The sequence below is a fragment of the Prinia subflava genome, chromosome 15 (genome assembly GCF_021018805.1).
Source record: "Prinia subflava isolate CZ2003 ecotype Zambia chromosome 15, Cam_Psub_1.2, whole genome shotgun sequence".
Classification (NCBI taxonomy): domain Eukaryota; kingdom Metazoa; phylum Chordata; class Aves; order Passeriformes; family Cisticolidae; genus Prinia; species Prinia subflava.
In genome coordinates, this window is record NC_086261.1 from 6511795 (window position 1) to 6534640 (window position 22846).

The following is a 22846-nucleotide window of genomic DNA, read 5'->3' on the forward strand; positions in this document are numbered from 1 at the left end:
ATAACAGAATGTGGCTCTTGTTAGTTCCAACTGGTATTTTCCTAATTGAGCTTCAGAACTGTGGGTTATACTGTCTGTTCCTGCAAATGACTCAGTGCCCATATATGTGTGCGTGTGTGCACGCATTTCTGCTCCCAACATGGGCTGTACAGCCTGCAGATGTTTAAAATAGGAGGGTGCTGGTGACAGCTACAGCTACAGTCAACTCTAGCTCAATTTTCAGTCGCCCATCGTGTTTTCTCTGAATTCTTTAACATAACTGGTAGATGAAATTAAATGTTGATGGTCTCAGGATCCAAGCCAGCGCTCGAGTGCGTCAGTGGCAGATCATCTCTTGACGTTAATGGGAGTTGGATCAGGCCCTTAATGAGGGAGCTGGGGGTGGGGTTTCTGTTGGGTTTGGTTTTCATTAAAATGCTGAAATAAAACTGTGCCTTATCTACGCCATTGTATTTTGGGGAGTTAAGAGGGACAAGGTTTCTTAACTATTGAAAAGCAAGTACATGTCCTTAGAAAAACCCAAATCAGATCTGTCAAGACTGTTTGAGCTGATGAAATTTTAACAAGATACCTGCAGAGCACCAGGCAGCTTTCAGTTTGGCTGCAGGTTGACTCAGACAAGCAGTCGCTTCTTCAATATGTTCTTTGCTTAATTTTAAGGTAGGGAACTCAGTAATCATAGAATTGTATAGGTTTAAAGGACCCTTAAGATCATTGAGGCCAGCCATTAACCCAGCTCTGTCAAGTCCACCTCTAAACCATGTCCCTCAGTGCCACGTCTGTGCATCTTTTAGACACCTCCAGGGATGGTTACTCAGTCATGACACAGGAAAGAAAATCAGCTGCTGAAAAAGGACAGTGGAAACAAGTGGTGAAGAAGGAAGATCTTATGCCATTTGGGGTACTAAATGTTTATAGATGAGATTATATTTGCGTTGATTGCATCTATTCTTAGATACAAAAGAATTTTTGGTTCCTGCCCATTATCTTGCAGTGCATGTGTCATCTGAAGGGCCACTGTCTTGAGACTCAAATTTTCCATGCTTAGATTGAGCCTGAAACAGTGGCTTGTGAAGTTATGAAAAAAATGAACCTCAACGATTTTGAGGGTTGATGCACACAATTATTTTTGGCTTTAGCATAGTTTCTTCCTCCTCTCCCCATATGAAAAAGCAAGAGGCAGCAGGTTACCAGCACTGTCCCAGTCCCTGCTGGAGGTAGGACTTCATCCTAGGAAGAAATTCCTTACTGTGAGAGATGTGAGGCCCTGGAACAGCTTGTCCAGAGAGGCTGTGGGGTGCCCCATCCCTGGAGGGATTCAAGGCCAGGTTGGATGGTGATTTGAGCAACCAGGGAAGTTGGCGCTGTCTATGGGAGAGATGCTGGGTTTGACTCATCTTCAAGGTGCCTTCCAACCCAAACCATTCAGTGATTCCATGATTCTGTGTCCTTTACTGGCTGCTGCAGCAATGCAAACTTGATGAACTTCGATCCCCAACTCAGTGAACTCAAGGAAGCCTGGATGATGCAGAAATGACATAAAAATTTGTCGTCATTGTTCGTGCTGGGTTTGCAGATGAGGGAGAAGTTGTGGGGTGTGTGGGATGTCTGCTTGTCTTAGCATTTTGCTGAGCTCTGAGCTGCTACGTGCAGGGTAAAGCAGTCTGTGCTATGTTATTGCAAGCCTAAAATGGGAAGTCTGTGTGCCCATGTGTGCCTTGGCAGCCCTGTCTCATTTTTACCACAAATAAAACTATCTAGGGACAGGATACGAAAACCACACTGGCTGGCACCTTGCAGATACATGCAAAGTCAGACAGACTTCAGGTGGGGATGAACAGGCAATGCAGTTACAAAGTAAGAACTGGGCTTGCTTTGGGAATGGGAGACTGGGCAATCGCAGCTGGGAATGTTTTCTTACAGTTTTTGCCTGTATCTGCATTTCACCTCTGTAGGCATCAGTTTTTTCACAGCTGGGGCAATGAGGTTTTGATTTTTCTGCTTTTCAGATGAACCAATCCCATTCAGGTTCCAGCTGAAGATCAGAACATTTTTATTGACATTCAAAACAGCATTAATAATTAATCAAGATGATTTAAAATTAAAAGGACAGCACTATTAATTAGCGGCTGCTCTGGGAAGTACCAGGGAAGATCCTCTGGAATGATCCCTGCCTACCTAAGTCCAAGTGCCATTTACAGCATCTTAAGCTAAAAGTAGTATGTGGAGAAGTCCCTGAATTTACTGAAACCAGGCTTCCTTTTTATGTTGAAGTTTTTCTTCTTTATTGATACATAAGCAAGTTCATTCCTTCTTTGGAGTTGTTCTGGGGGAAGGATGTCCCCAGCTGATGGGTATGTGGTGTTCATCAAACTTTGTGGACCTAAAATGACTGAACTTTAATCCAACATCTGTCCATGCTGTTTTGGTCATTGAAGGACAGAAAGAGAGAAGTGTCTTTAGAATGATGTAGAGAGTTTTTGAGTTTTTCTGCTTGTGTCTCGTGTAGAATTACAACTGCAGCAACTTAAATGACTCTGTTTTCACATTAGGCACTTATGTGTTTGTGGGAATTTTGCTCCCATGTTAATTAACAGATGGGGTTTTTTGCAAAGCTAATGCTGTTATTTTTGAAGCTTAATTAAAGTCTGTTGACTTTTAGTTTTGCTGGTGGAGGACATCGCAGTGCCAAAGGCTGGAAAATGTACTTGGGGCACATGTTCCTGTTCCCAGCTGGGACATTGCTGGGGGATAAATGCACTCTAGGAATTTAGTGTTGCTCTTGCACCATAAAGAACTAATTTATTTAGTCATGTAACATGTCCTGTGCTTGTAGGAGCCTTTTTTGGTGAAATCCTTCAATACAGTTTTTCTATAGCAATGCTGGCTTGTTGTTGTGAGAGAGGTCAGTCTGGACCTCCTTGAAAAAATGTCCTGATATGGTGTCACCAGCTAGAAGAAAAATCTCCATAGAAATCATTGCAGAAATACAAGTGTTGTCTTTTTTGGCATACATTTGAGAATGTCTTTGTGTTCTGGATTCACCTGTTAATACCTTCCCCCAAAGCTAATAAAATACACAGGGAGATTACCAAAATAATGTAAATAAAAAATAAATGTGGAATTTGCAAGCAAATTGATATGTCTACTCTTAATACTGTCTGGCAAGATGATTGCCAAAGCAGTGATTGTTGCTCTTAATGTGAGTTTGGTGTGTATGGAGTCTTTCTGCAGCAGCAGATGTTGAAGGAAAACAGTGGAAATTCCTTCCCCAGATGCCCCATCCTTCATGCTCCTTTTCAAAGTGTTTTGGAAGATCTTGAAAGGTGGTTTTTGTGAAGGGGTAAATCAACTGTTGCTTTACTTTCTAGTGCAGGAATTGCAGGCAACTGGATAATTTCATTGTAAATGGAATTGTAAAGTTAGAAGTTGGTCAGCATAAACATTGAATTCCAGTTATGTGTATAAATTTATTTAATCCTATAGGAAATTTTCAGGAACAGGAAATTCCTAGAAAATAATTACAATATGCATAGAACTTTAAAAAAATCATTGTATCATTTCTGCTTATGAAAGAAATTAATTATAATTGAATTTAGAGTATTGCTTTTTTCTACTACTTTTATTCTACAGTGGATATTAAAAATTGATACTCCTCAGTGTGGTGCACAAGTACTTAATGATACACTAAGCAAACTACAATTACTCTCCCAAATATTTTCCTGTGTGCAGTAGTATCTGGTTTTAGCTGCAAGGTAGATCATAGTCTGGAAGCTGGGAAAAATAAAAGGAGAAAAATGGAAACTTACACATTTAGGACAAAGTTAAAATAATATGGAGGGAAGATGAATCTCTAGGGATCTGCTAGGAAATGAAAGTTAAAGTCATCTGGTTCCTTGTGCTCTGGAAATGTTGATTTATATCATGACCAGTGAGGTTGACAAGTGCAAACTTTTGCAATAGCGAAAGATTTCCTGAAAGGTCAGTGTGTTCTCTTTATTGTGAAACTGAAGGCAAGAAGAGTTAAAATAAAACTAGAGGGAGAGAAAAAGGACTTTTCCATGCTGGAAATGTAGGAGAGGTGCATAGGAGCCAGGTGGTCCCTGGCCCCCAAGGTGCCTGTTCCTAGCAAGCCTCCACCACATGGCTCTGCCCTAGATATTGTTGGAGGGTCTTTGAGAAGGAGGTCCTGATCCTGCCACCACACTGGAGTGGATTAGATAATTCCTTGTCCAATACCAAAGGGAGAGGAAGGAGGAGCCTGGGAGTGGAGTCTGGGGTCAGTCACTGTTCCTGTGGGACAGAGCGACCTCAGGCCGCTTGTCCAGCACTGTCCTTTTCTTACGCATTAAGTCACACCAAGTTTTGAGTTCAGATTCTGCAGGAAGATGTCCCCGAGAGTCAGGAAATACCTGTGTGTGCCCAGAAAGAGCAATGGGAGCATCTGCTGCTCGCAGCTCCAGCTGGTGTCCTAAGGGCCTCTTTGAACATTTAGCCTGCTGGGGTTTCAGGCAAACAGAAAATCCTGCAGGATTCAGTCTTCGGTGCCTGGGGATGTGCTTCCATGATTCATTCTCTGTCTGAGCTGCACATAAACACATTCAGGCTTCTGTATGGAAAAATAGCTGGGTCTCTCCTGGCATTTCTTCAAAAGCTGTGTATTGAAAGTCTGTTCCCAGAGGCTGTTTCATATTCCCTCTGCCACTGGAACAGCTCTGCATCCTCTGCTCCCGCCGCAAAGACTCGGGATGCCTGGAATCAATAAGCTGTAATCAGTGTGGGCAAGCAAGAAAGTGTGGGGCTTTTATCATCTTCTGTGGCCACCAGCCTGTGGTCCTGTCGTTGGGCTTCTCTCAGCAAAACAAGAAACTTTGGGGAAAAGGGAGGAATTTTCTCACATGCAATGCACACGTGTCTGCAAAAGCCCGAGACAACCTCATTGCAAATTTCTCCACACTGGTGCATTCCCCAGCTCTTGACCTTCAGGTGCTTTTATAAAGACAATTTCCTCTCCAGCTCCTCCTGTGTCTGTACCTGTAGTTACTGGTCCTGAGGGAGTACAAGCAGAATTCAGGTGTTGAGGAGGGATCCCAGTACTCAGTGTTGGGCTGTGGGTTGGGGGGGTTTGTGTTTTGAGTATCTATGGACCACCCAGTTCCCTGAGAGCACACAGTAAACCTCCCTCAAAGCCTGTCTGGGCTCGTTTTGGCCTAGGGAATACTTGTATACAGTAGTGGTTTCCTTTGTTTTTGTTTTGATGGTGATTATTATTTTTCCTGGATTAGGGCTACTGAGATAAATATTTAGTTTCTAATGCTTATTTTGAACATATTAAGTATATCTGAAGCAGCACCTTAAACCTCAGTATTACTCTCTCATTACTTTTTTTAATAGAGAAAAGCAGACGTTTTCAATACTTGGCAAAGCCACGGGGCTGAGGAGAGAGCTGGCTGGGAAATGGGAAAAATGCTCAAATCTTTTTTGAAAAAATGCCAATGTCTATAATGCATTTTCAGTGAATGACTCAATTGGTTCTATTAAAGGAAAATATATAAAGTTAATTCAGCCTAATATGGCTTATGCGACAGACAACTTGAACCTCTTCCTATTTTGCTTTCTTATTGCTAATTATTGAATGGCATGTTTAATTATTGATTTCCAGTAGTGGATATCAGGATAAATCAGGAGTAGTTCCTTTGAATTTGATGGTGATTTGTTTAAAATTAAGAAGGGTCAGACTCTTCTTGAGGAGGGAGGGAGGTGCAAGTCAGTCAGAAGGAGACAATTTGATTTTGTGTCTGAAATGGGTCATTCCTTTGTTTTTATGGACTTGAGCACATATGCTTTTGTCCTTCTATCTGTGTTCAGCATCAGCCTCTAAATTTGCCTTTAATAAGATACAGGAAAGTTTGGTGCAAATTTATTTTGCTTTGTCTGGAGAGAAAAGAATAATAACATGATATTTACTGACTTTATAGTCATAAAGTGGTATTTATTCACTTTGCAGCTCCTTCAAGACTTAAAAAAGAATAAATTCTGTGGTTTAGATGCTAAGGTTAGATACCACACATCCTTGCTGAGAATAGGGAGTGTCTTCTGTTGAAAGAATTAGAATGTGACCCACTATCCATGCAACAGTTAAAATGCAACATCCTTATGTCACTTTGGAAACCAAAACAAAATATTGTTTTGAAGTTTTGCTTACAAATTCTTTCTCAGACTAAAGACTGCTTCTCTTTTCCTTGCTGCCTCTCATTTAATATAGATGTATTGTATGTAAAAGGGAGAAAATGGATGCACAGTGTGGAGCAGAGGTGCAGGGAACACTGGGATCTTAGGTGTGTGTGCATAGAGAAGTGTGATGGGATCTTGGGTGAATATCTGTATAATGCAGTCAGGGAGTAAGTGCTCCAAAGTGTGCATCATCCCTAAGAAAAATAGCCTGCAAAATTCCATGGAGGTGGGAGGGACACCCAGGTGAGACCCGCACTGAGCTCACCCCGAGACCTGACTCTGGTGGAGCTCAACATCTCCGTCACCTCTCCTGAGAGACTCCTGCTCGTTTTTCCCCTGTCAGAACTTCTCTGTTCCTTCCCTGTCTCTGTCAGCAAGAGCTGCTGACTGGGGAAGGTCATGGCATCCTCTCCACTGGAGGATTTTAAGGGCACATTGGGTTAGGACCTCTTGGATGAAAGTTGAGCCTAACTTGGCGCAGCAGGCAGGGACTAGCTGACCTGTCAAAGGCTCTCCCAACCCCATTTTGTCATCGCACAAGTACGGAGGAGGACAAGACCTGAGGAAGAAAAATGTGCTGTAGCAAGTAGCTGCCAGGTCTGGGGAGTGCAGGGTTGCCTGGTGTGGAGAGCAGGAGGTGAGCAGAGGTGCTGGCAGGAGCCCCTCGGGTGACAGGCAGGGGACAGAGCCAGAGCAGGGAGGAGCCAGCCAAGGACTGCAGTAACACATTCCATGATCTCAGTGACACAGGAAGCAAGGACGTGGGTCATTAGTCAAAGCAGCACGTCAGGTCAAGGGTAGGAGAGGCTTGGGTTTAATTTATTAAAGAAAAAGAGAAGGCAAAACCAGTGCATTTCATAACATGGGAGAAAGGAGAATATTGAGGGGATGGGAATACAGCAAGGGACTGCAGAAATAGAGCAGGATCATGGAGGAGATTTGAACGTAGACCAGAGGCAAAAAGTAAATAGTAAAAATTCGCTAGTTGAAAGGGAGGAAAGGAAATTATTTCAGGAGATAAAAAGAAAGCCAAAGAGAGGGTAGGAGAAATACTTGACATGTGAAATCAGGCTAAGTCATCCGTTTCAGTAGCTTTCTATTAGCTTCAACTTAACATGTGAGATCCTGTGTGTTGGGGCAGGTCCGAAGGGAAAATAACTTCTGGTTTTGTGGTGTGGGACAGGTGAGATTTGCATGCATTTGACAGTAATTAAAGGCATTTGGCTCAAAGAAATGGCTGAGAGAGTAAAGGAGCTTCTAGAGTCTGCCAGCTGCAGACAAAAGTGATGGTGAGTGTTGGATGAGCCAAGGGTTGTGAATAGTCCAGCAGACTTCTGAGTCAAAATGTTGGACAAGGCGACCCAAGTGAGGAAGATGAAAGCACAGGCAGAGAGAGGAGGAGGCTGAGAACAGATCAGTCATCCTTGCTGAAAGACTGGGAGTCATGGAAAGGGTGAAGGACGGGGTGAGGTGATAAGGGCTGATGTTGAAATAAACCATGTGATGTGTCTTAGTGTTAGAATGGGCGTTTCTATCATCATCATTTCAGTTAATGCAAGCCCAAAGTGTTTCTAGTTCTCACCCTGACCTGGGCACTTCCCAAGCCCTTGATTCCACATCACCAGAGTATTTTGCTATCTCTGAGCTAATTATCAGTACAGCAATATGGGTGGTGAGGAATTTCTGTTCTGTAGGTAGTGAACTGAGGCATAAAGCAGAAGAGTATTTTCCTGCAGTCCCGCTATAAGTGGAGGTAGGAGTTAAAGCCAAGTCTATCCAGTCTTCTACTAGTAGCTTAAACACTGACTCATCCTCCCTCTGAACTCCTTCCTTGAGCAGGAGCCACCTTCAAATCAAACTTTCCATGGAGAAATAAAGGGGTTTGACATATTCTAATGGTTTCTTTAATGATGCAAAAAAAGAATAAAATCGTATGTTACTTTTGACATTTTTATTATTGGGAAAAAATTAATCCATAACTCTGCATCTGCTGGTTGGCGCAGAGGGATGCTGGAGAAGAGACCAGCAGGGGTGCTGGTGAGAGTGGCCTTTCTCTGATGTGCTGTGTTTTCCAGATAAACCGTGAGAGCTGGTGCCCGCTGGAGCCGTGTGCCGACCCCTCGCTGCTGCAGCGCAAGCGCACGCGCAACTCTGCAGGTGAGCTTTGTGCTGGGGGCAGCTCCAGACCTGCCGCCCTCCTCCTCACCTCCTCTTTCTTTTTCTCCCTGTTTTTGACATCCTGGCCCGGCTGGGGAAAGCACATAAATTAAGGAAGCTGTGTAATGACTGTGCTGTGAGTCATTGTTAGCACATGGCTGCGGCACTTGACTGGCAGGGAGCTGTGTGGTGTGTCACCATCTCGAATAACTCTGCATTTCAAGTGGTTCAGTGTTTTGTTTTTTCCTCCCCCTTTTTTTTTTTTTTTTCTAAATAAGCTTGAAAGAAGTTGTGAGGGGCACACAGACAGTTTCTATCTAAAAGGATAATACGATAAAAGAAGAAAAGCCAGAAATTTATACTACTAAATCTGTATTTAGACCCAAATTGGTGGTTTGAGATTTTTACTTTTTTTCCCCCCTCTGAAAGTTGCCATGATTCCAGGCTCAGGAAGAAGGAAGGCTGTTCAGAGCCATGGTTCCCACACCCTGCCCACTGGCTGTGCCAAGCTCCCATCCCAGCTCTGCGTGCTGGCTGGTGCTTTCAGGCTCCTCCACTGGGACAGAAAATCTAGTCTGGGCAAGCTTCAAAGAAGGGTTGGTGTCCAAGATAAGAAAAAAAGCATTTCCTTTCACTGGATTATGTGTGTTCGACACAAATAGAGTAATTTATCAGGGCCCTGAATAGGGACTTTGCTCAGGCTGCTCAGGGAGAGGAGGCCTCTTGCCCTGGTGTCCTTATGAGCAGTGGTCTCACCAAAATCTCCTTCAGTTTATCTGAGAGACATTAAAGAAAATGACTGAGTGTCAATGTGAAATTTAAACTCAGTCTTTCATACTGTAGGCTAAGAAGAGATGGTGTGGGTTAATGACCTGACGGGTTTATCCTAAACAGAAGTTCTAACTCACATCAAAGTTAAGTAAATGCTTTTTTATTGAAAGAAAAAAAATATTCCATTTAGACAAGTTGTGAACAGTGAATAGCTGTTTCAAGAGTGGTTTTACAGAACCTATGTTATTGCCATGTCTCTTATTTACTAATTGTATCTGTGAATTCTGTGCCTCTTGATACAATATTTTTAAGCTTCAGGCAAGAGTTACTACAAACAATTTGTGTGCAAAATTACATGCACTTATTTGACTTGCTAGTTCTATAATCACATATTTCTATGGATCACTATCAGTTGCACACCCATTAATTATCTAATGCAATATTACACCACAAAAATATAATATTAATTATATAATTAGGTAGCTGTATGTACAAATTTATATTAATAATTATAATAATACATGTCTGTACCACACATAAAGAGATAGGTTTTTAAATAAATGTGCTCTCCAGATGGACTGAAACAGCAGAAGGATCTTAGGTTAGGCAGCTTCTGGCCTTTCTAGAAATAATATTGTTACTGCACAGGCATCCTCCTGCTGCTCTGCAGAGCTGGGCAGTGCAGAGAGGGCAAGAAAAATCTGGCAGCACTTAACAGCAATAAAACCATGAGCTGTCAATGTGGCTAACTTAAAAATACAGTACTTGATAAGGAATTAGGCCTTTTTCATCTGCTGAAATGACTTGCAAGGACAAAGACCTCAGATCTTAGAAGGTAACTCCAGAAATTGGAGCTTCTCATTTTCTCTCGATGCTTTTAGATGTGCAGAGGAGTGTAGCAGATGTGTAGTTATCGGCATGGAATTCAAGGGCTCAGCCCTGGCTTGGAGGACACAAGAGTTTGGAAAATGTACAGAAGAGATTGCTTGGAAATGTTCTTCCTAGGGCTCTTTCGTCTGTGGTTTTTTTGCCTTTATATTCTGCACAGAAGTGTTGCCAGGGGTGTGAGACACAGCGCCTGGCTTTGTGCAGCGTCTGTGCCGTTCAAAACAAACCCAGCGAGCTGAGACAAGGGGAGGGGGAGAATGGAGAAAATATGCACACCTCCAACCAAAAATAAAGGAGAGTTTGGGGAAGAGAGGGCTTGGGAATGAGTTTCTCAGCACAAATGAGCTGAAGTGTGTGGAGGGGTCCCCATCACCCTGCTCCTCATCCTTCTTCCCCTCTGCTACATCTCCTCTGGCCCTGGGAGGCTCCTGCAGAGGAGGCTTCACTGCCTCTCGTGCTTTATCCTCAGGGTGAGGTATCCATCCCCTCAGCACATCTGAGCTGTCCCCACTGATTTTCCAGTGGAACGTGGCTGGAGCCCCTTTGTTTTTCAGTCTGGGCTGTGGACATGCTGTGCTGGCTGCCAGCTGGATGAACAGCACCTGGCCCGTGTCCTCACAGCCGCTCCGTCTCTTCTTTCCCTTTTTCCCCCCCTTCTGCTCTCCCCTCCCTTCTCCCCCTCGGTGATGGAAAAGCAGTTCACAATTTCCAGGTTTACTGAAAGGGGAACAGGAGCAGCTGCAGCATCCAATAAGTGCTTTTCCAATTCTCCACAGTGTGGAAATTCCTCTGTGGGGTAATGGGATTTCTGACTGGCTTCAACTCCCCCTGCCCTGAATGGGGACAGCGCTTCAACTCCCCCTGCCCTGAATGGGGACAGCCCCACCTCTGTCACAGTAATGCCATTTTCTCCAGAAGTGGAGTCACTGCTGTCACTTGGGATGTGGCTGGGGTGTCCCATAGCTGCTGTCAGGCACAGATTAAGGATAGGGAAGGCAAAGAGGTGACCTTAAACTACCCAAACCTGTCATCCTTTCACTGATGTTTAAGCTTGATGTCACCAAGGATAGAGTTAATGAGGTATAATTTCAGGGTGAACTCATATTTTACTGCCCTGGCACATCTCCAGATAGCTCAACACATTTTGGATCTGTTTAGTTAGAGGAGGTGCAAAATAGCACCTTTCTTTAAAAAAACCCAAAACAACAAACAACAACAAAGTAATAATTAGAAAATATTTTGAGCCTGGAAATATGAGTGTTCAATTTTTTACCAAAATTGTCATTAATACTTTTGCCTGAAGGATGAATAAATAAAATATGTACAGGAGTTTCTTAGGCAAATACTTGTTTGTTAAAGGTTTTGGAAAGAGGGCTTTTGTAGGGGCTGCACTCTAGTTCTGTACTCCTGATTAACCCAGTGCAAATAACTGGAAGCATGTGATAAAAAAAGAGATGCAACATGCTTATATTTCAATGTCATGGAGTTACAGAAGGGGAGAGTTTTTTAAAAAATCACTTAATTTTAGAATCTTGAAAAAGTAAAGCTTGTCCTGGAATTCACACTGGTGCTTTTTCAGTAAGGAGTGTAGAAGAAGAAGTTAAATAATTGTCCAAATATTCACTAAAAGCACCCTGGCGTTTAGAGGGAATTGATTCTTTGAGAAAGTAGGCAAATATTGACAAGTTATATTTTTATATTTATTGAATTTGAATCGAATTTGGCAGTTGTTGGAATCGATAGAAAACATCCCATTATGCTCTGTATGGGATACCTCATATATAGTATATTTATCAGCACCTCAAGCTACAAGTGTTTACAGCTCTTTCATGCAGAATTTCAGTTTGCACCATGCACTCCAATGATGCACTTAAAAAGGACTTTTAAACTCTGGAATAAATCGTTTGAGAATTCACAGGCAGTTTTGGGAGGCTTATTAAGCTTTATCTGTAAAGCTACATGTTTTAAATCCTGGGATTCACTGAGAGAATGAGAGTCTGATGTGTGGATGCTACAGAAAGCCTCAGGTTGTGACTCTTTGTGCTTTGCTCCTGCAGAATGTGAGAACTTCTTGGAGGATGGGCTGAGCAGCGTCTGTGCCTCGTCACAGGGTGGTCTTAAAAGAGAGTCTGGGAGTGAGTCTGACCTCTTCCCCCTGCCTGGTGATGGGATGGAAGACCTTGTCTTTGGGAAGGTAAGAAAGCCTGGCTGGGATATGGTTAAAAAAGCCCCTGATAAACCCCTACAGCACACACAGATCATCTTGGTTTCACTGGTGAGTTGGAAACCTGGAAGTGATTATCCTGGAACCGAATAGATGGGAAGGATCCAGTCTCCTCCTCGGATGCAGCAACATGAGGGATGTATTTACTTGCAGCAGAATTCCAAAAGCTGTGCAGCCCCCAATGGCTAAAAAAATGGAAGCATTTTGTCTGTCCGAAAGTAAATCAGGCACCAGAGGAACAGTTGAAAAGGTGGATTTTCTTGCAAGGTCATTAGGGATTGCACAGATGATATTAAATCCATCTTTAACTCATGTAACAAAGAGCTTTATTCCAGCAAACTGTGACCTCTCTGCTGACACCTTCAGATTTATATGCTGTAATTCTCAGAGGAACCAGTGTTTTTCTGTAAATTCAGTGTCATAGGAAGGAAACACTCATTCTAAATACTTCAGACCAATTGCAGGGAATAGTTTTGTTGCCTAGGCAGCATACCTCTGATGCCTGCTTGCGTGCAAGTAGAATGAAAGTGTTTTCAAGTTTGCTCAAAATCAACAACAGAAGTCATTGCTAACCTTAGTCATCCCTGTGCCCTTTGTGTTGCTGAGGAGGAGTGGGAGAGACCCGAGAGACAGAGCTGGCCTCCTGAGCAGAGGATGCCTCCCTTTGGCATCAGTCTTTTGCATCTACGTCAGAGCAGCCTGAATTTATTCAGGGGGTCATTAGGCTTTTGCTCTTGAAGAATCATCTTGCTGTAATTTGTATTCTTCTTGGCATAAGCAGATGATGCAGAAGCACTCAGAAAGAATTTAGTGATGTAGAATCAAAAGGGCTGTGACCCTTGAGAGCAGCCATCACTGGTGTCTCCGTGAAATCCCACTCCTTGGTTCAGCTGTCGCTCACAGGTTTGAGCAGGCACAGCTCCTACTCTGAAAAACTTAACTCTCAGAGCAGCTTTCACACTGGCTTTCCGAGAAATGTGTTGAGTGAAACAGAATTCTGTTTGCTGAAATCAAATCAGATGCTGGTGAATATTTTCCAACAGGATGGGAAACACCAGGCTGAGTGATCTCATGGGCTATAAATGAACAGTAAAGTCATCCTCAATGCACGTGGTAGGGCACAGAGCTCATCAGCCTCACCCTTTCCCATCCTACTGTCAAAGGGATCTGGGCCCAGAAGGATTGGCAGAGTACAGAGTTTGGCAGAGCAGGCTGTCTTCAGTTCCCCTGTGCAGGGTGACAGGGATTGCGACAGACAGCTGCCACTGGAGCCTGGTTTAATGCTCGTGTGGCAGAAGAGTGTAGTGGGAACACAGCAAATTTTATATTATACAGAATTTTAGCTTTCCCACATTCTTAGGTGGAAAGTTTCCTTCTTCAAATAGGAGAAGGAAAGATTCAAATTTAACCAGAATTGGTGGTGCAGTGTTGCAGGGATGCCATAGAGAAGGGAGGAGGTGGTGGGGAAAGCAGATCCTCAACTGCCAATGGAGAGAAAGCAGAGGCAGGAACTTTTTCTTTATAGAAAGGGAATTTCTTAATTTAGTAGCCTTTGCATTGTTCTCATTATGCAGTGGGTTGCAGACTTTGTCTTCCTGAGTTGAGCTTAGGAAGTTATTCAAAGCTAATCTCAACCTCAGTCGCTTTGTCTTTGTTTTCCTGACCAATTTGTTTCCTTGTCTCCTTTCTCAGGATTTATCTGAGTGTTTTTTCTACAGTTAAAGTTATTTGTAAAGGACTAGAAAAACTAATTTAGTGTTGTGAGCTTGTTCCTTAATGAAATCTGTGTTTTGTTTTACAGTACTGAATCCACGTGGTAGAAGTGCAAATTATAGATATTTTTAATGACCACCAAAATAAGTGGTGGCTGTAATCCTTTGTCCAAAAAATATTGTAAGATGCTTGTCTTGGCTGTAGTTGACTATTTATAAACCTATGAAATAGTACAGTTTCTGTATCAAATTGGGAAGAGACAGAATATGTTTATGAAGAAAAAGAGGATCTCAAACCTTTTGGTGTCATGGTGATTATTGTTATTACTGGTTCTGTTCTTGTTTCCCCTTTCTGTGGAGCAAGAGTTGAACTTTTGTCTACCAGAATTGGTTTTTGGTTTGTTTTTTTAACTGTAGAAATAACTCCTTCTTTGCTAAGTACTTAATACATTAAAATAAATGTAGGAAGAACAAGTTACTGTCTGTCCAGGGTCTTTGGGCTGCTTCCTTAGATGTCCCTTGAAATTCATAGATAGAAAGTCCTGACTGATTGTGTCCCCAGACCATGAAGAACTGGGGACTGTGAAGTCACAAAATCTGCAGGTGCCTTACCCTGTCCCTGGTGTTTGGTGTGTGCTTCTCTCCCAGCTCCTTCCCTTCTCCTGTGCTTGTTTCTTTTCTTTCTCTTTCTGAAGGACGTGTGCTGAGCTGTGGAACATGAGCTGGCAGGTTCAGGGAGCTTTAGCACTGAAACTTGCCCTTTATTTCAGACTTTACAGGCTGTCACTGAGATGCAAAAGTTACTTCCAAGTCTATGGCTTCAGCAAAATGTTTTATTTATTTTTTTTTGCGTCAGCACTTCATTCCCATGTCCTCGTCATCCCGCTTTTCCCTCTCTGTCCCAGACAGCCATCTGGGCAGGCTTTGCAGCATCCTCCTCCTTGAATGATTAATGCTGCAGAAGGTCATTTCTCACAAGCATCTGGCAACATCCTGGGGTGGAGCCCATATGCTTTGCTCATCTTAACTTTTAACCAGCCACTGAAGTCCAGCTTTACTGGGAAGCTTTTTAATGTGCCTCTTGGGAAATGATTCAGATGAAGGGAGTCAGAAACCCACAGATCATTGCCAAAGGAAGGGGTTGCACCTCAGAGTCTTGGTTATTGTTTAATTTCTGCCTTTGTTTTGGTTTTCTCAAAGAAAATACACAAATACATAAATGTTTTGTGTTTATTTTTTCAGAGTTGTTGTATCTCTCAAAAAAAGCAAACAGAAAAAACCCAACAGCTGTGCAAAAAAAAACCCCACCAAACCTAAAGGAATAAAAATTTTAAGGGAAAGGCTTCCACCTCCACTCCAAATCATAAAAGTTATGATAAATAATTAATGGAAGGCCACTGTTGAGATTATTTTTAGGGAACCTGAAGCAATAGACAAATCCAAATCAAAAATTAATCTGCTGGATTATACATCAAACCAAAGGTATTGACTTCTTTAGTGGAATGGTATTCCAAGGTTTAATTTTTTCATATTTCTTAAAATACTCTGACACCTTTAATGTCTTTTAAGGTAGGGGACAGAGAAAGTTTGTGTCTCACACTTTGCATGTTGTCATCATGGAAATGATTGAAAGAACATTTTAATTCCTCTTATCACGACCTCCTACAGTGAAAGGGCTTAGCTGAGGAAGTTATCTTATACCCCCACCATCCCAGTGATTTCTGTTATCCCTATTCACGGAGAAGTACGTGTGTCCTTCCTCAGAGTACTCATTTTTACACCTTATCTTATTTTTTCTTAAAAGCTTCTCAGCAAATACTGAGGGCAAAGAAAATGCCTATTAGCAAATGTCTGGTTCTTTTGGCCACGAGGTTTATGGTCACAGTTAAGTCCTGAATTCATTGAGGTGCAATCCAGCAAGCCTAACTCGAAGAAAATTAATATTTCTTTAACATTTCCTTTTTCCTGTAAGAAAAAAACACATTCTGTTCTTCAAACATGGTATTTTCTTACTCAAATAGGATTAAAGAGCAATGTATACTTACTGGCCAGACAGCTTTTTGCAGTGGTGACTACAATATAGATGTTTGAGATGTGTCAGCCACGCTTGGCATTTCTCAGACAGAGTCGTCTTTCATATTAACTGTTTTCCTTTGTTTCAAAAGAAAAAGTCATGGCAATGATGGCAGAATATTTTTAGAAGAATAAGCATGGGCCACAAGTTCAAGGGAATTGTTTATTGTGTTCTGTTGTCAGTCGAATGCTCAAGGTAAAAGTTAAAATGGACCAAATGTATTTCCCTTTTTTCAAACATCTCCTTGAACTGCATTTTGTGATAAAAGCCCTAAATCTTCCTTGTTAGGAAGGTGAGGTTTGTTGTGCATTTCAAACTGCAGCAGTATTCTCATCTGGGAAATAAAAATTTCTTCTTTTACTCAAATTCCTCCCTACTTAATTTGGTGTTCTGCACTATTGTTTCTAGATTTGCATCCAGACTGAAAGTTTCCAAACTGTCCCATACTTCACACAGCTGATGGGATGATGTCAGTCCTTTCTTCTCCTGCTCTGCTGCCCCAATCCCAGAATCACAGAGTGGTTTGGGTTGGAAGGGACCTTGCAGCTCATCTTGTTGCAGGGACACCTTCCACTAGACCAGGTTGCTCCAAAGCCCCATCCAGTCTGATCTAATGTCTGACAGTATTTTTCTCTCTTGGAGAAGTGGCAGACTGTTTCCCCCACTGTTACCCACATACTGACTACTTGATTTGTCTCTATTTAAGCAATTCAGTAAGCTCTCATCATGAGTCACACAAATATCAGATTATCTTGAATACTGCTGAACATCATCAAAAACTTCACAGGGCTTCCATTTCAGTTCTGTTTTCTTTAAACCTCAACTTTCTATTCAAATGTATCAAATCCAATAGTTTCCTAGTTTACAGAACATAGTTTTCTGAAATTCACTATTGACATTTGACCCACCTTAACATGAAGTGAATGTTTTTGGAGGGATGTATTTTAGTGTGGTTTTTATGCTTTATATTTAAAAGGTTCTTGTAATTTGGTGTTGTGCTGTGGATGCTGTCTTTTTTTTTTTAATTTCCCTCTGTTTCCCTTTGATGGATGTGAGAAGGGAAGCAGTGTGACAGCATTTAGTTAAAACATCTCAGGAACATTATTGTGTACCTGTTAAACTGAACTAAGAATAAAAATAGCTAAGCTTGAAACAGAGCTTCTCTCTGAATAATGAAATACTCATTTAAATGATTTTTTGAGTATCTCAGTTTCCTTTTTGTTCAGTTAAATAAAAAAGCTTATAGCTTATAGTGTCCCTCAAATAAAGCACAGAAAAACAAAAGTCTCTGGACTGTTTACACCACTCCTGGTCATCCTTCCCTCCATGTGGTCTGATTCCCATCTTTCCCTTCCAAGAGCAGGATTTTGTACCCAGTTGTCTTCTGCCAAATGCTTAAATGTTTGCTGACAGCCTGCAGCCCCTGGAGCACTCAGCTCCTGCCCACCCCCCTGAGCCCTCTGTGTGAGGACAATTTATCCACCTTGTGCTGAATGCTGTGCTGTGTCTGCCTGACAGAGCACTCTGCCTGTGTTCTAAATGGCACAGCACAGGGCTCTGCAGGAGGATAAATTGAAACTTCCCCTGTCAGTCCCTCAGGGCAAACACCATTTCAGGCTGGAGGTGATGTCAGAGAGATGCTTGTGTTTTTTACAGTGGCCACAGGGAACAGGAATATGCACAGGCTCTGCTGGCCAGCATGTGGCCTTTGGCCAGAGAGAACCATTTTGGCATCTACATAGTGCTTTTGGAGCAAACTAAACCCAAAAATTACAGGATGACTCAAAATCTTTAATACAGAGTGGCTGATCCTGTAGAACAATATTTTTCCATGACAGTTGGATTTGAAAAATGCTGCAAACCCTGGTATTAGCTTTCTGCTTAATGGAAAGTAGTTGAGGATGGGGAATTAAGCTTTTTTTTTTTTTTTTTCTGTCTGTTTTCTGCTACTGAGTAATTCTCCCTTTTGTGTTGCATGAAGCAGTGGAGCAGTGCATTGCCCTTGAGCTCTACAAGCCCATCCCAGTCCCACAGGAGAGGCTGGAGTTTGTCATCAGGAGCTGTGATAACCCCCTTCCCCATTACTTGCTCTCAGTAAACCTTTGGCAGTTTTATGGCACCTTGATTGATAACAGGTTTAGCCAGAAATGGTGAGAGGAACAGGATTTGCTGTGCAGGATGAAATATAGAACTGGGGAGAGGAAGGCAGGAAGAGGATCTGAGCTGGGAGCCTGGGTAATGGCAGCCAAGGACTTGTGGGGTGGAAGAGATCACCCTGCAGGGCATTTCAACCTCTTTTGAAGCCACAGCAAAAAGTCTCACTTCTATGATGGTTAATTTGCCTTAAGCTATTGACTGAGAAATCTCTTAGCTCATGTAAAATATAAAATATTTGTGTTTATTTAGAATGTTAAATGTATTCACTTCACTGGAAGTGTTCAGGGCCGGGCTGGACAGGTCTTTGAAGAACCTGATCTGGTGAACAATGTCCCTGCCCCCAGCAAGGATGTTGGACTAGCTTATCTCTAGAGGTCTCTTCCAACCCAGACCAGTCTATGATTCTACTTTAACTTATTTTTGATTTTTCTTACCCCCAGCAACCTGAAGAGGAGCAGTCTGCCTGCGATGTCACCAGCTCCAGCTCCTCTGCCGATGACACCGTGTCCCTGGAGAGGAACTCATCCCTGGGCAGCGACACCTCCCTCCCCTTCCCTCCCGTGGGGAGCTTCTCCCAGCCCAAGGACAGGCACAGCCTGGATGGCAGCTGCACCAACATGGTGCCCTCAGAGGGAGGAGAGAAGGAAGAGGAGCTGGACAGCATCACGGACGTGCCCGCTCCTTCCTCCGTGCTGCGCAGCTCCATGCGGCCGCTGTCGCCTTTCCGCAGGCACAGCTGGGGGCCGGGGAAGAATGCCACCAACGAGGCAGAAATCAATCAGAGGAGGTGAGTGAGGAGCTGCTTCGGTTTACTCTGCACCCACTCATGCATATTTATCAGAGCTTTAAACCTGGCACGGTAAAACTGAAGGGTTTATCAGAAGCGAGCGCGTCACTTTTGATTATTTCTTTTTCATTTGAAGAGGTTAAGACAATCTCCTAATGTATGTTTGATTTTTCTTAAATTAACTTTCAGGATTAAAGTACTTAATATAGTACCTATAGTATGCTTGAGCTTTCCAGAGTAAATGGAATTACCTCGGGACAGGTCTTCCATTAGAACTGTCACCACTCCTTTCTGTACAAAGGAATTATTGGAGTGTTAAATCTCACTGACCACAGAATAAACATGGCCATTATTTCTCTGATTGTATTAAGAGATAACACAGGCACTGGGGTTTAAAAAATCCTATGGAAGCTCTTCATAATGGTGAGATGGGTCCTCCCTGTTTCACAGCATTGGTTCTACTTCAGTCTCTCATGGACAGTAGGTTCCACGTAACTCATCACCGATGGCCCTGGTGTTGTTTAGGAAGATTCAAAAGGGAAGTTCTCCCATCTGTTCTTTCAGGAGGTACAAAAGGGAGAGGTGTACAAGCCATGTCCATGCTGGTTCCAAGTGACTCTGGGAAGAAAAATTACTCAGTCCCCCATTTCAGTGGGGAAGAAGGTGAAGTAAAGGAAGATTCACACCAAAAAGTGAAATTGGTGTGAAGTTCCCTGTTATGCCCTGCACTGTTCAGCATTTGGCTTGGGGCCAAACCCTGTGTATTCTGAGTGCAGTGGAGGTTTGGCCAGTGTTTTCCATGTGCTTTATTGCCCTCAGAGCAGGAATGGCCAGCTGCTTTAGCAGGGTCAGGGTGCCATATCCTCCCTACAGCTCACAGAGGCTGCAGGCCCAGGTGTGCAGGACAGTGCCACTCTCTGGCTGCCTGTTGTGTCCTCGTGGCAAACATTCTGCTGTTAACAGAGCCATTGCATGTGGGGCTGCATGGCATTAAATTAAAACTGGCCACTCACAACGGGTTCCTGAAAATCGTTACTGAGCCCTTTGGATAATCCAGGGAGAGGATCTGGAATGTGTACATCCTGTGAGCTGTGGGTGTCACTAGAGGAATATTGTAGACCCTTCAGGTTTTAGAGTCAATGTTGAAAACCATTCAGGATCCTCTAGGTAACATACAGTGTGAAAGATTTTTACTGTTGTTGTTGCTCTTGTTGTTGTTGTTTAACACTGTCCCCTTTTTTGGGCTTCGTTCCCGGTCCCCAGGTAATATTTAAGTAAGTTAAGTAATGCCCATTAACTTTTAAAGTGACAAAAGAGTCAGCATAACTGCAGGTTTATGACAGAATGAGTCCATAAGCTCATAAACTCATTTGGGAAGATTTTTACGTGTAGGGCCTGATGCATAAAGATTTCTGAGGGTAATAAACTGCATTGCTGGCAATCACTGCTAACACTGTGCAGATGGGGTTAAATTCTCCTGCATCTCACTTTGGAGGCTGTTTCTGATATGGGAAAACACATTCACTGTAAATGTAAGAAAATCTGAGTTAAAGGAACAATAATTCTTCTCGTATGTTCTCACATACAGCTGCAGCTACATAAGGATAGCTGTCATGTAGGGTGGGTCTGTGGTGCTGATTAGGTTCATGTTTGTTTTTATGCTCCTTTTAGAAAGGAATTTGGATTATTTGCTGTGTCGTTTTGTTGTTTTCTTTGTTCTTTTCATATGTGGCTGTTGTGATGTTGAGACTCTGGTTGCTTAGTGAGAAACAACAAATACTGAGGAAGTGAAGTGCAAAGAAGTGACTTTCACTCAAATCAGTTAAATTGGGAGTGTTTGCTTACTCATTTATTTCACATGCAGTAGATGTTTTTCCAGTTGAAGGGGAAAAGTCCTTATTGCAACTTGACTTTTGCAAACCTTCAAAGTGCAGTAACACTGAGCACAAGCCTTGGCTGAGGTTTGTCCTGTGATGGGCTGGATCTGTGCTGCTCCCACCACCCTTGTGCTCCCTCCCCTCCTCTGGGCACCCATGGCACTTCTCTGCTCTGTAGGTGAGCACCTTGCACTCACTCAAGGAGGAGAAAAATAACCAAATAAAGTGTAATTGCCACCAAAACCAGCCCAAGGATCAGAACTGGGCTGTGCAGCCAGGAAGAGGAATGGGGTGACTGGGTGCACCATCAGCTGAGCTCTGAGAGCTGCTTCCTGCCCAGCAATCACTTGCAGCCCCCATCCACACCAAAAATAGTCCTAACCTTGATGACAAAGCTAAATCAAGCTTAGATCGAGGTGCTGATACAGGACCCAAAAAGCCTACAGGAAAAAAAATCAGGCTTTTGTAAAATTTGTTCTTTTTCACTGTTACATGTTTTCTGTTTGTAAGAGGGATGAGCATAAAAGTTTATTCACAGAAAAGATCAGAGGAAAAACTAATAGTCTTAAATGAAATGCGAAAAGATGCTCAGTTCCCCTTTGCTTCCTGTCTTTCCTCAAATGCACTTCACAGATAATCCTCATGTGTACATTTTGCTATTAAAAATACAAAGAAAACCAACAAGGCTGCACAAAAGGATGTTCATCCTTCAGTTAATTCCTGATGCCTGTCTTTCAGCAGTGCTGCAGTGTGTGTTAAATGTCCAGGCTGGGCAAAGAAACACCCTCATGTTTCACTGATGGATTAAGCACTGCAGAACTGGAGCTGCTGTTAATCACTGTTGCTAACAGCTTCTGTCAAAGAGTTTGGCCTTATCTAAACTTTAAACTGACCTGGCTTTGGCAGCAGTGAAGTTGCAGCATGGTCAATACCTGTGCAGCCTTCTTTCTGTACCAAATAAAGCCAACCAAACCCCAGATTTATTTGTAGAAGAGTGGAGAAACAGAGACTCATTACTTCCTTTCATATTTCATTTTGTGTTTTCCCTGTATGTCCATTCCCTCTGTCTGTGTGTTGGGGATATTAATCCTTCAGCTGCTATTTGTTAATTTTTTTTTCATTCAAGCTGCTGACCGTTCTCCATGATTCATTTTCAGTTCAATGCGAATTCTGGGGGATGGTATAAAGAAGCCTCCCATTCATAGGAGAAGGTACAAAGCCAACGAATGTGACTAACTGTTTTGTGTTTGAATGTCTACTAACTCCATCCTCTCCTGTTGGTAAACCTGTGGTACCTCTGGAAGTGTTGGCATTAGGGCTGTGCATCCCACCTGGCTGCTTTCTCTCTCCAGTCTGACCCAGGGCAGGTTTTGTGCCCCACAGAGCACATGCTGGAGCTGTTTTCTCCAGGACATAATGTTAAAAATGAAGAGAAATCTCAGATATGATTTTGTGGCCTTTGCCATGTGTAAGATTTGGAGTTGGTTAAAACAGTGGTTTACCTGGGAGCGTGTTTGTGATTTGGATTTAAAGCACATCAGAGGCTCCTGGCAAGACTTGCAGGAGGGGCAGCTGGGGGAGGGGATGGGTCAGACACGATCTCAGATTTGGAGAACACTCTGCAGATCTGCAACTGGTTGAATTGAATGACTAATTTTGCTCTTTTGATGTTTTTTATAACCATCTTCCTAAAAAACAGAAAATAAGGCATGTCTTTCTCTTTACTTCCATGTGTTTTTCCTCTCTATAACAAACTTTCAGTTTCTCATCCATCCCACAGATATGCAGTCCCACTCATGTAACCTTTGTATTGGCTATTAGTATATAAAAAATGATACTTAATTTTTGACACAGCAGATGTGGACTGTCCACACTTAGACATCTTAGGCTAAATAAAAAAGAGAAGTTGAACTTCTGCCCTTCAGTGGTTCTGAAAGTGCAGAAGAATGTGAAAAGAATGTTACC

General features: G+C 42.7%; 1 protein-coding gene across 10 annotated transcripts in view; it reads left to right on the forward strand.

The window, feature by feature from the left end:
- The window catches only part of AKAP13 (A-kinase anchoring protein 13), a 205516-nt gene that overhangs the window by 136508 nt on the left and 46162 nt on the right, over positions 1–22846 (forward strand). For 6 of the 10 annotated variants that reach the window (XM_063412789.1, XM_063412790.1, XM_063412788.1 and 3 more), the window contains 4 exons: positions 8310–8391; positions 12108–12244; positions 18658–19004; positions 22039–22092. In XM_063412789.1, the coding sequence (XP_063268859.1) occupies positions 8310–8391; positions 12108–12244; positions 18658–19004; positions 22039–22092 (620 nt within the window). The remainder of the gene's footprint in view (positions 1–8309; positions 8392–12107; positions 12245–18657; positions 19005–22038; positions 22093–22846) is intronic. The other 4 variants (XM_063412791.1, XM_063412795.1, XM_063412797.1 and 1 more) reach the window with 1 other exon arrangement.